The sequence below is a fragment of the Leucoraja erinacea genome, chromosome 21 (genome assembly GCF_028641065.1).
Source record: "Leucoraja erinacea ecotype New England chromosome 21, Leri_hhj_1, whole genome shotgun sequence".
Lineage (NCBI taxonomy): Eukaryota > Metazoa > Chordata > Chondrichthyes > Rajiformes > Rajidae > Leucoraja > Leucoraja erinaceus.
In genome coordinates, this window is record NC_073397.1 from 33,982,664 (window position 1) to 33,999,692 (window position 17,029).

General features: G+C 45.7%; 1 protein-coding gene across 1 annotated transcript in view; it reads left to right on the forward strand.

Annotated features, from left to right (window-relative positions):
* The window catches only part of uckl1b (uridine-cytidine kinase 1-like 1b), a 45,128-nt gene extending 30,978 nt beyond the window's left edge, over nt 1-14,150 (forward strand). Inside the window, exons 9-15 of the mRNA XM_055652610.1 lie at nt 677-775; nt 6,514-6,603; nt 7,503-7,569; nt 9,538-9,660; nt 10,099-10,206; nt 12,077-12,233; nt 13,172-14,150. Of these exons, the coding sequence (XP_055508585.1) occupies nt 677-775; nt 6,514-6,603; nt 7,503-7,569; nt 9,538-9,660; nt 10,099-10,206; nt 12,077-12,233; nt 13,172-13,248 (721 nt within the window). The 3' untranslated portion in view covers nt 13,249-14,150. The remainder of the gene's footprint in view (nt 1-676; nt 776-6,513; nt 6,604-7,502; nt 7,570-9,537; nt 9,661-10,098; nt 10,207-12,076; nt 12,234-13,171) is intronic.
* Nucleotides 14,151-17,029: the final 2,879 nt, after the last annotated feature.

A 17,029-nucleotide genomic window follows, 5' to 3' on the forward strand; every position in this document is an offset into this window, starting at 1 on the left:
CCTCCCAACCCCATTCTCCTGCCTTCTCCCCGTAACCCCTGACACCCGTCCTAATCGAGAATCTATCTATCCCTGCCTTCAAAATATCCATCGACTTGGCCTCCACAGCCTTCTGTGGAGAAGGATTCCACAGACTCACCACCTTCTGATCAAAGAATGTAAATGATGAAGAATGGCATGAAAAAATGGCAATGTTTGTTTCCCCAACAGAATAAGATACCGTACGCCAGACAGCTTATCAGACATTGCCGTTTTCACTTAATACAGAAGTTTAAATTAGTTGCCAATACATTTTGCTCTGCTTTTACTGGTTGGCTGAAGTATACAGTAACTATTTGTTTGGATAATTCATTTGCCTTTTAGTTATCGTGCAAATAATGTTGAATAATTTTGTGTACAGTAACTGATTGGATAATTCCACTTGGTATTCAGTTATTGTGAAAATAATTTGGAATATTCTTTATTCTAAACAAAGATGCAAATTTCAATAAAGATACGATGCATATCTTGGCCACGTCAAATGTAAAAAGCTTTGTATATCAAACGTTAAAATGGTTTTTGCAGCTTTCTGAGTATTTGCACACTCTAAAGAGCAAATGCATAAAGCATAAAGCATGACTGATGGCTCTGTGGAGCGTTGAGATTCGTAACTGTCTCCCCCGTTGTATTGCTTTAGGGCCACTTTGGCATCAGCTCACCAGGCGCAACCTCTGCCAGAGACGCTGAGTGTGTTGGAGAGCACTCCGCAAGTTCAGGGGATGCACACGTTCATCAGGTACTATCTCCATTCCATCCGCCTTGGTGAAACGCCTAGACATTCCCGCACAGTTAATCAGCAATTACGCCACGGTAGAGTTGCTGCCTTACGGCGCCAGAGACACGGGTTCGATCCCCACTAAGGGCGCTGTCTGTACGGAGTTTGCACGTTCTCCCCGTGACCTGCGTGGGTTTTCTCCGAGGTCTTCGGTTTCCTCCCACACTCCGAAGACGTACAGGTTTGTAGGTTAATTGGCTTGGTGCAAATGTAAATTGTCACTAACGTGTGCAAGGTAGAGTTAGTGTGCGAGGATCGCTGGTCCGCGCGGACACGGCGGGCCGAAGGGCCAGTTTCCGCGCCGAATCTCTACACTAAACTAAGGTGTAATAACGCACACCTCCAGGTTCAGGGATAGTTTCTTCCCAGCTGTTATCAGGCAACAGCATCATCCTACTTCAACCAGACAGTGGCCCTGAACTACTATCTACCTCATTGGTGACCTTTGGACTATCCTTGATCAGACATTGCTGGCTTTATCGTTCACTAAACGATATTTGCTCATCATGTATCTATCTATACACTGTAAATGGTATAATCATGTATTGTCTTTCTGCTGACTGGATTACTGGCTGGGGTACTGATTGTGGATGATCAGTCGTGATCACAATGAATGGCGGTGCTGGCTCGAAGGGCCAAATGGCCTCCACCTGCACCCATTTTCTATGTTGGTAGACAAATTTGCTGGAGAAACTCAGCAGGCGCGGCAGCATCTATGGAGCGAAGGAAATAGGCAACGTTTCGGGTCGAAACCCTTCTTCAGACTGTTCCGTCTGATCAGTCTGAAGAAGGGTTTCGGACCGAAACGTTGCCTATTTCCTTCGCTCCATAGATGGTGCCGCGCCTGCTGAGTTTCTCCTACATTTTTGTCTACCTTCGATTCTCCAGCATCTGCAGTTCCTTCTTGCCCATTTTCTATGTTTCTATGGATAGCAACAAAAGCTTTTCACTGCACCTTGGCACACGTGACAATAAACTAAACAGAACTAAAATCTACCTACAAACTCATCGCTTTGACTTAACCTAGTTTAGTTTAGAGATACAGCGTTTGTCCCGCTGAGTTGCTCCAGCATGTTTGGTGTAAACCAGCATCTGCAGTTCCTTGCTCCACCCGTTGCTCGCCAGCTCCTGTCTCACCCATTCCCCCCAACCCGTTAGTCTGCTCCAACTCTCCTCACTCTCCATCTCGAACCAGGCTCTTGACCAGAAACATCCTCCATCCCTCTACTTCCACGGATGCTGCCTGATCCGCTGAGTCACTCACTCCAGCAGTTTGATTGTTGCTCCAGGTTCCAGCATATGCAGTCTCTTTAGTCTCCACTTTCAGAAGAATCATTTGCAGACCACCAATTCTTCACGTTTTCTAACCGGAGTTTGGAGCATCTCTTGAACTTTTGCTTCTCAGATAGCTGCGTGGTGTTTGGACTTCCAGTATTTTCTGCACTTCATTGAACGGATGAGTTGATCATTCCCTGTATCTGTCTAATTAATCCTTTCCTCCTTCGACATGTTTCACACAGCTACTTTGCCTCCCTATTTATAGTGCGTTTGTTTTCAATCATTTTCCCTACCTCTGCTTCCCTTAATTATTTTTGCTTATCTAATTCTGCAGCTTCTGAGCCATCTGCTACGAGTCTAGCGGCATTCCATGTGGAACGCTGGCTGATGGTTATTCAAGCAGAACTTTGGTGAAAGACTTCTGCAAGTCTAGTACATAATGGTGCAGGAAGGAACTGCAGATGCTGGTTTAAAAACGAAGATCGACGCATAAAGCTGGAGTAACTCAGCGGGACAGGCGGCATCTCTGGAGACCCGAAATGTCGCCCATTCCTTCTCTCCAGAGATGCTGCCTGGCCCGCTGAGTTACTCCAGCTTTTTGTGTCAGTCTTAAGTACATAATGGTGTTTTGAGCAAAGCACAAAGTGCTGGAGGAACTCAGCAGGTTGGGCAGCACAGTGGCGCAGCGGTAGAGTTGCTACGGGTGCTGTCTGTACGGGTGCCGTGTGTATGTTCTCCCCGTGACCACATGGGTTTTATCCGAGGACTTCAGTTTCCTCCTACGCTCCAAAGACGTACAGGTTTGTAAGTTAATTGGCTTGGTATAGACGTAAAAATTGTCCTTAGGTATAAGATAGTGTTAGTGTGCGGGGGGTCACTGGTCAGTGTGGACTCGGTGGGCCGAAGGGCCTGTTTCCGCGTTGTATCTCTAGACTAGACTAAACTAATCTGGATAGACAACATTTTGGGACAGAGACTGATTGTAGCGGGGGGGGGGGGGGGGAGAAAGCTGGAACAAGGTGGTTGGGATTGGACATTGCCTGGCGAATGATAGGTGGATACAGGAGTAGGGAACTAGATTGGCAGATGGGTGGAGTAAGTGACAAATGCTGGAGGTGAAAAGGAGGCAAAAGGAAGGTACTGTAACCACATTTAAAAGGCATTAATATGTTCGGGTACGTGGATAGGAAAGGCTGTAAACACACTTGTAAAATTATCCACTCATTTCAAACACGAATTTCATGGCAACAATCCACTCGTTACCCTGCATCAGATGTCCGCTGCAAATGACAAACAGCGATCAACCCAGCCTTTAAAAGAGGAAGATTCTACCTATCAAATTTAGTTTAGTTTATCATTGTCATGTGTACTGGAGTACAGTGAACATCGAAACATAGAAACATAGAAATTATGTGCAGGAGTAGGCCATTCGGCCCTTCGAGCCTGCACCGCCATTCAATATGATCATGGATGATCATCCAACTCAGTATCCTGTACCTGCCTTCTCTCCATACCCCCTGATACCTTTAGCCACAAGGGCCACATCTAACTGGACTGTGGCCTCAACTACCTTCTGTGGCAGAGAATTCCACAGATTCACGACTCTCTGTGTGAAATTTTTTTTTCTCATCTCGGTCCTAAAGGATTTCCCCCTTATCCTTAAACTGTGACCCCTTGTCCTGGACTTCCCCAACATCGGGAACAATCTTCCTGCATCTAGCCTGTCCAACCCCTTAAGAATTTTGTACGTTTCTATAAGTCCACCTTTGCTTTGCGTGATACCCAGTCAAAGAAAAGACAAGTGATAGGTGCAGAATTAGGCCATTCGGCCCATCAAGTCTACTCACCTTCCCCATTTGCCTCTGTTTCGTTTGATTTAGAGGTACAGCGGGAAACAGTCCCTTCGGCCCACCAATTCGTGCCGACCGGCGATCCCTGTACTATCCCACACACTAGAGACAATGTACAATTATACCAAGCCAATTAATCTACAAACGCTGTATGTCTTTGGAGTGTGGGAGGAAATCGGAGAAAATCCACGCTGGTCACAGGGAGAACGTGCAAACTCCGTACAGACAGCACCCGCAGTCAGATCGAACCAGGTTCTCTGGCACTATGGGGCAGCAACTTTGCCACATTGCTGATCCATAACCCCAGACATCCCACATCCCCCCTCCTGTACATGATAAAGGATAAAGGTTGTGGCATTTAGTGCAACATAAAGTCTGACAAATAGTTCAAGGAGGTCTCCAATGAGGTAGATGGGAGGTCAGGACTGCAATCTAGCTGGTGAGTGTTTCCTTTGGACTGCCATCAAGTCCATAACATGCTTGAATTGCAGAAGGTGTTTGATAACGTTCTGCTTGAAAGGTCACGGTTCCGCATGAAAAGTGACTCGACTCACAGCAGGTGGCTCCAACATTGCAGAATTACCGCAAGCAATGTTGTGTTGCTGGGAATCGGAATTGTTAAAAACTAGAAGCCATCGATGTACTGGAAGACTGTCACTGTTCAGAGATAGATTTTTAAAATGTATATACTGCATTCCCTCTGTCATCCGGCATCCAGGACAATGAGGGGTGCTAGTTACGCAAGGTTTTCAAGGGCTTGTACACTCTGGAGTTTAGGATGAGAGGGGATCTCATTGAAACATATAAGATTATTAAGGGTTTGGACACGCTAGAGGCAGGAAACGTGTTCCCGATGTTGGGGGAGTCCAGAAACAGGGGCCACAGTTTAAGAATAAGGGGTAAGCCATTTAGAACAGAGATGAGGAAACACTTTTTTTCACAGAGAGTTGTGAGTCTGTGGAATTCTCTGCATCGGAGGGGAGTGGAAGGGAGGCCGGTTCTCTGGATACTCTCAAGGGAGAGCTAGATAGGGCCCTTAAAGATAGTGGAGTCAGGGGATACGGGGAGAAGGCAGGAATGGGATACTGATTGGGGAAGATCAAAGGGCTGAATGGCCTACTCCTGCACCCATTGTCTATTGAGAGTTAGATGTAGCTCTTAGGGCTAACGGAATCAAAGCGTGTGGGGTAAAAGCAGGAACGGGGCACTGATTTTGGATGATCAGCTATGATCACATTGGGGAGGAGGCAGGTACAGGTTATTGATAAGGGACGATCAGCCGTGATCACAATGAATGGCGGTGCTGGCTCGAAGGGCCGAATGGCCTACTCTTGCACCTCCTATGTTTCTGACATACATTTCAGAAGGAAGCTGGCTTGAATATCAACCTCTCTACAAAAGTGGAGGGAAAGGGTATCCTGTGGAAAGCAAGTGATCCTCCCAGTAAGGAACTCACACAGCAATGATTGCCTCCTTATTTCCCTGTGCATATATCTAGCGTAGAATTATTCCACACAGAATGCTCAGCCTGTAGCTCTTAGATGGAGACCAAAAGCAATGTTCGTGCAGGAGTGCTGCTCATTTAGAAAGACTGTCCTCAAACATAAAATACCCACTTTGGGGAAAAAATACTGTACATTACAAACTAGTTTAAACTTAAGTCTAAACTAATTTCTGAACAATATCTGAACGCTGCATCTAATTTTTGGTCAAGAATGTGTTAACTTCACAATCTATCAAATTGTTCCCATGTAATTAAAGTATAGAAGTAAAAGATGAAGAACATACAAGGGAAACAGATCCAGAATGGACGAGTGATATCATGAACATGTTGGTAAATTTTGATTTGTGTTTAAACTATAAATCATTGGGAAATGCAGAGATATTTTAGCACGATGTTATTGTGCTTGAAAAAAGTACAAAGTGCTGGAGTAACTCAGCGGGCCAGTCAGCAGAGGTAGAAACATGGAAAATAGGTGTTTAAGAAGGAACTGCAAAATGCTGGAGTAACTCAGTGGGTGAGGGACTCCTCTAGAGAGGAGTAATGGGCGACATTTCGTGTCCGAGACCCTTCTTCAGTCCCGACCCAAAACATCGCCTATCCATGTTCTCCAGAGATGCTGCTTGACCGAAAGTTACTCCAGCATTTAGTGTCTTCGGCCCTTTAACCATCTCTGCAGAACACGGATATGTTGAACATGGTTCTGAGAATGAGATGCAATATTTTTTGTATATTTCCTTAAATCGAAGGGAAGGCTGACAGCACCATTTCTGGAGTAACTCAGTTGGGTGAGGAGTTCATATTCTGGAGAGAGTAATGGGCGACGTTTCGTGTCCGAGACCCTTCATCAGTCCCGACCCCAAACATCGCCTATCCATGTTCCCCAGAGATGCTGCTTGACCCTGCTGAGTTACTCCAGCATTTTGTGTCTTTTTTTATTTAACCAGCATCTGCAGTCTCTGGTTTCCTCTTTATGTTGAACATGGCTCTGTTAATGAGATGCAATATTTTTTTGTATATTTTCCAAATGAAGTCTCCAGGGAAGGCTGACAGCACCATTTCCTTTTCAGAAACAAAGACACTTGTCGAGATGAGTTCATATTCTATTCCAAGAGATTGATGAGACTGTTAATCGAGTACGCACTGTCACTGCTTTTTCTCTATAGTCTAAAGTCTACTAAAAGTGGATTGATACAATCAGTAAATCATTCACGCAAGGTTGCCGTTCCGAAGCAGCCAATTTGTACCGGGGGCTTTTTGAGTTTCGTTTCCAGAGAGTTGTAAATCCCCTGCCCGAGGAGTCCAATTCGCTGGACGTTTTCAAGAGATAGATAGATATTTAGATATGCCATTTATTGTCACTATACGATACATGAGATCGGGACAGCTTTACATTCATGCATACATAGCCAATTAGTACAAAAAAACAAGAAACGTAAACAGAACAAAAGGGGGGGGGGGGGGGGGGGGGGAAGGTGGCACCTGTCTGCGGCGCTGTATAGTGTCTAGTGGCACGAGGCGGATTGCTGGTTGGTGAGTATTCAGTGGGCCGAAAGGGCCTGTTTCTGTACTTTTTTTCTAAATTAAAAAATCTAAAAAATTACAGTTACAATACACATTACAGTTCCAAATTTCAGTACGTGGATAGAATAGATGGAAGTCCGAGTGTTGGGCTGTGAAGTCAGTGCATGTGTGAATTAAGAGTAGTTATGACTTTCGGAAAACAACTATTCCTGAGTCTATTTGTCCTGGATTTGATGCACCTATAGCGCCTTCCAGAGGGCAGCAGGTCGAACAGTCCAAACGCAGGATGGGAGCTGTCCTTGATGATATTCTTTGCCCTGCTAAGAGAGTTAGATATAGCTCTTGGGGCTAACGTAATCAAGGGATATATGGGGAGAAAGCTGGAACGGGGTACTGATTTTCGATGATCAGCCATGATCATATTGAATGGCATTGCTGGTTCGAAGGGCTGAATGGCCTGCTCCTGCACCTATTTTCTATGTTTCTACTCAGTGAATGCTTTCTATCTAACTGATTGTGTTGTTGGTATTCTGTGACAGACATGCACAGTTCAAACTCTGCAAGGCCAGGACTATGAGGGGAGAAGGTTCGACGGAACAAGAGTAAGTTTGTTACAATGACGCTGTTGCGAGATTTAAGGGGGCCGTCCCACTTGGGCGACCTAATTGGCGAGTTTAGGAGAGTTTGAAAAAATGTCATGTTGAAGACCTCCTTCGACTATGTTGAAGACTATCTACAACTACCTTCGACTACCCTCGATTACCTACGACTAACGTGCCGATCTACTACGACTAAACCTACGAGTAAAAAAAGTATCGATTTTTTCCATGGCGACCTTTTTTTACGCGCGGGCATTTTTCAGCATATTGAAAAATACGCCGCAACCTAGCTGAGGCCTCGAGTAAGCGGGGACTACTCTCCAGCATGAAGGAGAGTTACGTAGACCTCCTAGGACCTCGTGTCGACCATGCTGCGAGTATGAGTCGAGGGCAAACTCGCGGATTAGGTCACCCAAATGGGACAGCCCCTTTAGGATCCAGATTAAATTTTAATGTTCAGTTGGCAATATTGCCAATGCTAAACCATTAGCACCCGTATCTTAATAACGATATGGATGCAGATTACAGGCACTCACCGACCTATGTGAGGGTTACGTTCCCTGAACCCTTACGCAAATTGGATTTTACCTAAGTCAGAATCTCCATCCCTATCCTCATCCCAAAGTAACTCGCTGAGAGTAGTGTGTAGGGTAGTGTTGCTAACTGTCCCATATTAGCCGGGACATCCCGTATATTGGTTTGTCCCGTACGGGACCGCCCTTGTCACTTCTTTGACCGCTACTACTCGGGTCGAGGGGACTGTCGGGTCGGAACGCCGCGTCCGGCCCCGCCTCACCCGTCCCGATGTAGTGCAGCCCATGGAGTGCAGCAGCAGCACCTCGCCCGTGGCCCCGTTGGCCAGCAGCCCGGCCAGCTGTCCGACCTTCAGACCTTCGCTTACCGCTGACACTGGACTTTGCGCGCAATGTCGCCTGGGCCAAAACTCCTCAGCTGGCCCGCCGGCTGGGCTTTGTGTGCAGTCCAGCACCCGGGCCAACTCATCATTCACCCAGCCACGGCCCAGTCGGTCAACGAATTGCTGTCGGGGAATTTGTCCCTTACTTTTATCTTTTGTCCCTTATTTGGGAGTGGGAATGTTGGCAACCCTAGTGCCGGAAGGTACTGCAGATGCTGGATTTGCAGAGATCGCAGTCTGAAGAAGGGTCTCCACCCGAAACATCACCCATTATTTCTCTCCAGAGATGCTGCCTGTCCCAGATGCCGGTTTACACCGAATACACGACACAAAAACCTGGAGTAATGCATTGGGTCAGGCAGCGTCTCTGGAGAAAAGGAATAGGTGACGTTTCAGTCTGAAGAAGGGTCTCGACCTGAAACCTTCTCGAAGGGGATGCTGCCTGTCCGAATCTGTCCGACCTGCTGAGTTACAGCAGCACTTTGTGTCTGTCTTAGGTGCTTAATAGTTCTATTTCAGGTTGGATAAATAGAAAGACACAAGTTATTAAAGCAGCAGGCACTTCTGCAGATGCTGGTTATTTAGTTCAAACTATATATACATGAGTGTAATCGAGCTGTACCTCTAAACTAAACTCACAGCATCAAGGAAAGCTTGAGAAAAGCACAAATTGCTGGAGGAATTTTGAATCAAGGAACTGGAGATGCTGGTTTACAAAATAAAAAGGCACAAAGTGCTGGAGTAACTCAGTGGCTCAGGCAGCATCTCTGGAGAAGGTGGATGGGTGACGTTTCTGGTTGGGACCCTTCTTCAGACTAATTGTGGTGGGGAGAGGGAGAGAAAGCTGGAACAGAGGAGGTGCAGGACAAAGGCCGGCAAGTGATAGGTGGATACAGGTGTAGTGTGGAGGAGGGGGGAGGCTGCACTTTTTAGGCTTGGTTCAGGATTCCAGTATCTGCAGTCCCTTGCGTCCCAGGGAAAGATTTGCTGATAAATTGTTACAAAGCTGTTTTTTGGATCAGCTGGAGATACATTTTTTTTTTTCATTCTTGAAGATAACAGGCGTGTCCATTCTAAGAGCGGGGGAGACAATGGAGCCGGCCTTACGCGCGGTGTGCAAAGACGTGCGAGTGGGCAAAATCCTCATCCAGACTAACCACACCACCGGAGAGCCAGAGGTAAACGCAGCGAAAATGTCCTCCCCTTAATCGTGCCTTGACTGGGTTTCATCTGAATTGCTGCAGCAATTAGAATGGAATTAACCCATGTCAATCGGCACGGTGGCGCAGCGTTAGAGCTGACAGCGCCATAGACTCCGGTTCGATCCCGGCCATGGGTGCTGGCCGTACGGAGTTTGTACGTTCTCCCCGTGACCTGCGTGGGTTTTCTCTGAGATCTTCGGTTTCCTCCCACATTCCAAACACGTACAGGTTTGTAGGTTAATTGGCTTGGTATCAATGTAAAATTGTCCCAAGTGTGTGTGTGGAATAGTGTAAGTGTGCGGGGGGTCGCTGGTGGGCATGGGATCGTTGGGCCGAAGGGCCTGTTTCCGCGCCGTATCTCACGCGGTTTGATTTGCTATACGCCTTCGTGAACCTTTCACTTCCACATTACAGCTTCATTACTTAAGACTGCCGAAGGACATCAGTGAAGATCATGTCATTTTAATGGACTGCACAGTGTCAACAGGAGCCGCAGCTTTGATGGCAATCAGAGTCTTATTAGTAAGTGTGTAAGAACGAACCACAGATGCTGGTTTAAACCGTAGAAAGACTCAAAAAGCTGGAGTAACTCAGCGGGACAGGCAGCATCTCTGGAGAGAATGAATGGGTGACGTTTCGGGGCGAGACCCTTTGTGTAGGAAGGAACTGCAGATGCTGGTTTACACTGAAGATAGCCACACAATGCTGGAGTAACTCAGCGGGTCAGGCAGAAATCTCTGGACAAAAAGTATGGGAGACATAATCAAAGACTCGTCCCACCCTGATTCTTCCTTCTGCTCCTCACTCCTGTCTGGCAGAAGATACAGAAGCTACTTGGGGGGGGGGGGGGGAGGGAATGCTTACTGAAGCCTCAGTAATAGCCCAGTTATTAAAACACAAGAGATGGACACCAAATGCTGGAGTCACTCAGTGGGACAGGCAGCATCTCTGGAGAGAAGGAATGGGTGACACAAGGGTGAACGAGGGAAAAGATAAGACAACTGGAGGATAAAGGAGGGGATCTATAGCCCTGTCCCACTTACGCAAGATTTTCGGCAACTGTCGGCACCCGTTGCAGGAAACTTTCAACATATTGAAAATTCTGCAGCCACCAGAACAAGGCGACTACTCACGGCCATACAGGCGACATGTCGCGGGGTGAAGCCTGTCGTCTCCTCAGTCGCCCAAAGAGTCGTAACGTCTTTCTGGTCGCCGCTGGATTTTCAACATGTTTCAACGACCTATGACGGGTGCCGACAGTCGCCGTAAAAGTCACGTAAGTGGGACAGCCCCATGAGGGTTGGAGTCAGAGGATGAAGGCGAAGTTATAAAAAAAATACTTTGCCTCGGTATTGACAAAACAGGAGATGGAGGCGAGGCAGATCGGGTGTGGGGAATACTCAATTGTTTAGGCAGTTTGAGACCAAGAAAATAAGTGTGTTTTCGGGTTTAATTGTTCTATTTTAATAATAACCTTAACTGCAAAAACGCACCCGTCCTTCTAATACATCATACTAATAATCAAATATATTTTCGCTGTGAATGTTTTTAAAAAGGAAACTAGGCGGCACGGTGGTGCAGCGGTAGAGTTGCTGCCTGACGGCGCCCGAGACCCGGGTTCGATCCTTACTACGGGTGCTCTGTGTACGTCCTCCCCGTGACCTGTGTGGGTTTTCTCCGGGTGCTCCAGTTTCCTCCCACACTCCGAAGACGTACAGGCCTGTCGGCTAATTGGCTTTGGCAAAACTGTAAGTTGCCCCTAGTGTGTAGAACGGGGCTCGCTGGGCCGAAGGGCCTGTTTCCGTGCTGTATCGCTAAACTAAACAAAAAGCAGTTTTACTTAATTCAGTTTGTGAAAGGGGAAGGAACTATCCTGTGAGTTAGCTGCCTGATTGGGGCACACCTGATTCTTGTCTGTCGACAGATGTTAAAAAACAGCTGGAGTAACTCAAAGTCTGAAGAATCTGAAGATGTGGCTCGATCTGAAATGTCACCAGCTCCTTTTCTCTAGAGATGCTGCCTGACGCACTGAGTTACTCAGCAATTTAAACCAAGTTCAAGTTTATTGTCATGTGTCCCTGATAGGACAATGAAATTCTTGCTTTGCTTCAGCACACAGAACATAACAGGCATTGACTACAAAACACATGAATAAATAAACTGATCAAGTGCAAATAACAAATAATGGGTTATTAATGTTCAGAGTTCTGTCCGAGCCAGGTTTAATAGCCTGATGGCTGTGGGGAAGGAGCTATTCCTGAACCTGGTCGTTGCAGTCTTCAGACTCCTGAAGGTAGCAGGGAGATGAGTGAGTGGCCAGGATGGTGTGGGTCTTTGATGATACTGCCAGCATCCACAGTTCCTTCTTGTTCACATTTCTTGTCCTTTTCAGGATCACGATGTCCAAGAGGAGAAGATCTTCCTGATCTGCCTGCTGATGGCAGAGATGGGTGTTCACTCAGTCGCATACGCCTTCCCCCAAGTGAAAATCATCACCACTGCAGTGGACAAAAAAGTCAATGATCTGTTCCACATCATCCCTGGCATTGGTAAGTGTTTTTAGAAACGTAGAATATAGGTGCAGGAGTAGGCCATTCGGCCCTTCGAGCAAGCACTGCCGTACAATATGATCAATATGACTGATCATCCAGAATCAGTACCCCGTTCCTACTTTCTCCCCATATCCCTTGATATCCCCTTTAGCCCAAATATCTAAATCTAACTCTCTCTTGAAAACATCCACTGAATTGGCCTCCACTGCCTTCTGCGGCAGAGAATTCTACAGATTCACAACTTTTCACATATTTTGCGACTCTATAGATTTCAAGGGCATCAATTCTCCTGTGAAGTGCAGATGGAGGAAACTAAGAGCCTGCCCAAGAACTTCCGAATGTCCTCTGAAATCTCACGCTGCCTAAAGGGTTCGGTTCACCGTTTCCAAATATCTCCTCTGATCGGCAGAGTCATTTAGAAACGGTTGGAAAAAAATAATTAAAATGTTTTAAAAATGAAAAAATATTTTGCATTTAAAAACGCATGCATTTCATAATGATATTGAAGAAAAATAAGTCAGAAAATCAATGCAAGCTCTGTTTTGATCATCAACAGTGGTGGGATAAAACCAACAGGAGTCTCACGCGCACACGGACGCACACACGCACACATGCAAACGCATAAGGTGACAAACACGCCAACAACATACAAACACACACAAGGACAAACACAAACAAACAAGAATACACAAACACACACACACCAGGACACTAGTGCATATGCAAACACATTAACACACTAACACAAATACAAGCAAGCACAAGCTGCCCTCTCATCCTTCTAAACTCCAGAGTGTACAAGCTCAGCCAATCCATTCTCCTGTGATTTGATTTGTGATTGGGTTGATTTGTGAACCCAATCAGCTATCCACTGATATTCTGTAGAGGAGTGAGGAGGCACAATTCTAAACGTGTAATCATCTTTAATATTTCAGGTAACTTCGGAGATCGTTACTTTGGGACGGACGCGCCCACTGATTGGTGTGAAGACGACGATGGCGTTGCAATGTGATGCGCGTCCGTGTGTGATTCTTGCACCATAGTATTCAAGCCCCTTGTGGATTAATAGATGAACGGTTTAAGTTTCAGACACGCTGCCTGGATTTTAGTTGTAATGGTCAGCTCCTCCTCGTTAGATCAAACAAACACTATCCTGTGGCTTTGGAGTTGGCTCGAAATACCTCAACTCAAAATGCTGCCCTTTCTCCAGCCTGTTAGTTCATTTAACATCCAAAGAACAACGGTAGATATAAAAGATATATCACCTGCTAATCGGCTGACATCATCCTGCAATGAATAAATAGTTGATTTACAAAATTACAGATTATTTTTTAAAGGGAAGAATTTACGTTATCTTGCAGGGTTGGAAAATAATGCCACCATTTATTTCAACAAAAAAATTGTGGAAGATTCTTATTTTTATTGTTACATTTTAGATAATATAATATTTTAAATTGAAAACAAATGAATGTAAGATTTCTCAAAAGATACTCAAGCACTCTACAATTGTTTAAACCTCTTTGGAATAGGCGTGGGATTTGCAGCAAGTTTAATGTTGGTACATTATTAACGGGAGCTTAAGTTATAGACTGTTATTGACATTTATCACGATGACTGCGTTACTTTTGGAGATTGTAACTGAGCACTTTAGAAACCCAAATGTGTGATTTATCATTCCTATATAGAAGATCGGTGTGGATTTAAATGCATTGTAAACTAGCTACAAGGATTAGCAGCACCCTGACCCACAACAAATTAAGTGTAGGAATTCAGAGCACTGTGAAGAGGTTTACTGCACAGGGAGAGATCATTTAATCCGCTGCCTTGGCCAGATATTAGCTGGCTACAATCCCGCACTGTATCGTTTATCAATGAGAACCTCTTGTATTTTAAAATAAAAAGCTTTATATTTTGATCTTTCACCGTCAGATCATTTCAGGTGAACAATTCCGAATTGTTGATCAGTGTGGCTGTTGGGGAACCGGAGTCGGAAATGATCCACTTTGGTTTAAGCGCACACAACGCACGTGGTCCCGTTGCTTAATGGATTATTTAAGCCTTGAATTTGGGGCAGCACGGTGGCGCAGCGGTAGAGTTGCTGCCTGACAGCGGCAGAGACCGCAGTTCGATCCTGACCACGAGTGCCGTCTCCACAGTGTTGATACGTTCTCCTTGTGACCGAGTGGGTTTTCTCCGGGTGCTCCAGTTTCTTCCCACATCCCAAAGGCATGCAGATAAAATTACTAAGGGGATTGGACACGCTAGATGCAGGAAACACATTCCTGATGTTGGGGGCAGCCCAGAACCAGGGGCCACAGTTTAAGAATAAGGGGTAGGCCATTTAGAACTGAGATGAGGGAAAACCTTTTCACTCAGAGAGTTGTGAATTTGTGGAATTCTCTGCCTCAGAAGGCAGTGGAGGTCGATTGAGAAGGATGCTTTCAAAAGAGATTTAGATAGAGCTCTTAGGGCAAGTGGAATCAAGGAGTATGGGGGAGAAGGCAGGAACGGGGTACTGATTGTGGATGATCAGCCATTGAATGGTGGTGCTGGATCGAAGGGCCGAATGGCCTACTCCTGCACCTATTTTCTATGTATTATTATGTACACAGACTCTCACACACATACTCTTTCTCACACACTCACTCAGAAACACTCTCACACACTCACATTCTCACTCACACGCACTCTCCTTGTTTAGAGAACAGGTCCTGCCCAGTTTTAAAATGTCCCTATTCGCACGTTTTTCCCAAACTCCTGCCCCCATCACTTACTTCCCTTTCCCATTGTAGGGAATAACTCAGCGGGCCAGGCAGCATCTCTGGGGAAAATGAAGAGGTGAAGCTTTGGATCAGAACCCTTCTTCAGACATCTTCCACCTGTCACTTGTCAGGCTTTCTCCAGCCCCCATCTCCGTTCTTGCTAACTCCCCCCACCCCCCCACCCACCCCATGATATAACCAATCTGAAGAAGGGTCTCAACCTGAAAAGTCACTCATTCATGTTCTCCAGCGACGCCCCCACAACCCCGACCCCCCGAGTTACTCCAGCATTTTGTGTCTTTTTTTTTTTCTAATTAAGTTTGTACATCTATAAATAGAATACCCATCAGGCTGAGAGGACATAAAAAGCCCAGCCCTGGTCCTGCCACAAATGTATCTGACTCACATCGAGGTGTCATCTAGCACAAGGCTGGTGCCTCAAGCGGTTTCATTTTCCAAAACAATATCCGGTATGTCTAATGACTCAAGTTTGCAATAAACTCACATGGTCTATAGTTTAGTTTAGAGATGCAGCACAGGGTCAGGCCCTTCGGCCCACCGAGTCCGCACTGACCAGCGATCCCTGCACATTAACACCATCCTACACACACTAGGGACAATTTACACTTATTACTAAACAATTCACCAACGAACCTGTACGTCGTGGGAGGAAACCGAAGATCGCGGAGAGAAACCGACACGGTCACGGGGAGAACGTACAAATTCCCTACAGACAGCGCCCGTAGTCGGGATCGAACCTGGGACTCCGGCGTTGTAAGGTGGCAACTCAACCGCTGCGCCACCGTGCCACACAATAGCTTGCAGCTAAATAGTTTAAGATTGTCTAGTAAAATATATCCTCATTATTTGTATATTGCCATTAAAGTTGCAAATGATGAGATCATAGGACATGGGAGCAGAATTAGGCCATTCAGCCCATCGATTCTACTGTCTTTCCATCATGGCTGATCTATTTTTCCCTCTCAATGCCATTCTCCTGCCTTCTCCCCCCCCCCCATCACCATTGAGAGTTTCTTGATTAGTCAGGGCGTCAATCTATGCTTTGAAAGTAACCTGTGTCCTGGCCTCCACAGCCGTCTGTGGCAATGAAATCCACAGATTCACCACCCTCTGGCTAAAAAAATTCCTCCTCATCTCCTTTCTAAAGGTACGTCCTATTATTCCGAATTTGTGCCCTCTGGTCCTAGACTCTCCCCGCTAGTGGAAACATCCTCTCCACCTCAACTTTGAAACTCAAGTAGGTCACTGCTTGTGTCAAGAGCAAAATCATCTACCAGACCATCTATCCTAACATCAGCAGGTGGTTTAGTTCTTTATAATTTGAAAATAGCGATATGGGTTGTTTGGCCGAGAAGTTTCATTATTCCAACTGGGCTAATCTTTGAATATTCTTAGTTAATAATATATCTGGCTTTAAAACGTTAAAGACTTTATTCAGGGTAGTGGCAGGAAGGATGCTGTGGTTCAGTTCACAACGTGGAAACTAACAATATCTGTGATCAGTTTCCATTATTGCAGCATGTAGACTTTAATTCCCAGATAAGATAAAATTGTCGACTTAACTTAGTTAAATTTATTTTAAATTAAAGCTGCTACCATTTTGGAATCAGAAGTGGCCGTGGCATTGAATGTCTTTAGTTCAATTGCAACTTTGCTGAAGAGCGGGATATTGTGAGTTGCTGTGTATTGGTGAGTAAACTGGACCTCTCTCATAGAGTAAGTAAGTAAGTTTAGAAACATAGAAAATAGGTGCAGGAGTAGGCCCTTCGAGCCTGCACCGCCATTCAATATGATCATGGCTGATCATCCAACTCAGTATCCTGTACCTGCCTTCTCTCCATATCCCCTGATCCCTTTAGCCACAAGGGTCACATCTAACTCCCTCTTAAATATAGCCAATGAACTGTGGCCTCAACTACCTTCTGTGGCAGAGAATTCCACAGATTCACCACTCTCTGTGTGAAAAATGTTTTCCCCCATCTCGGTCCTAAAAGATTTCCCCTTTATCCT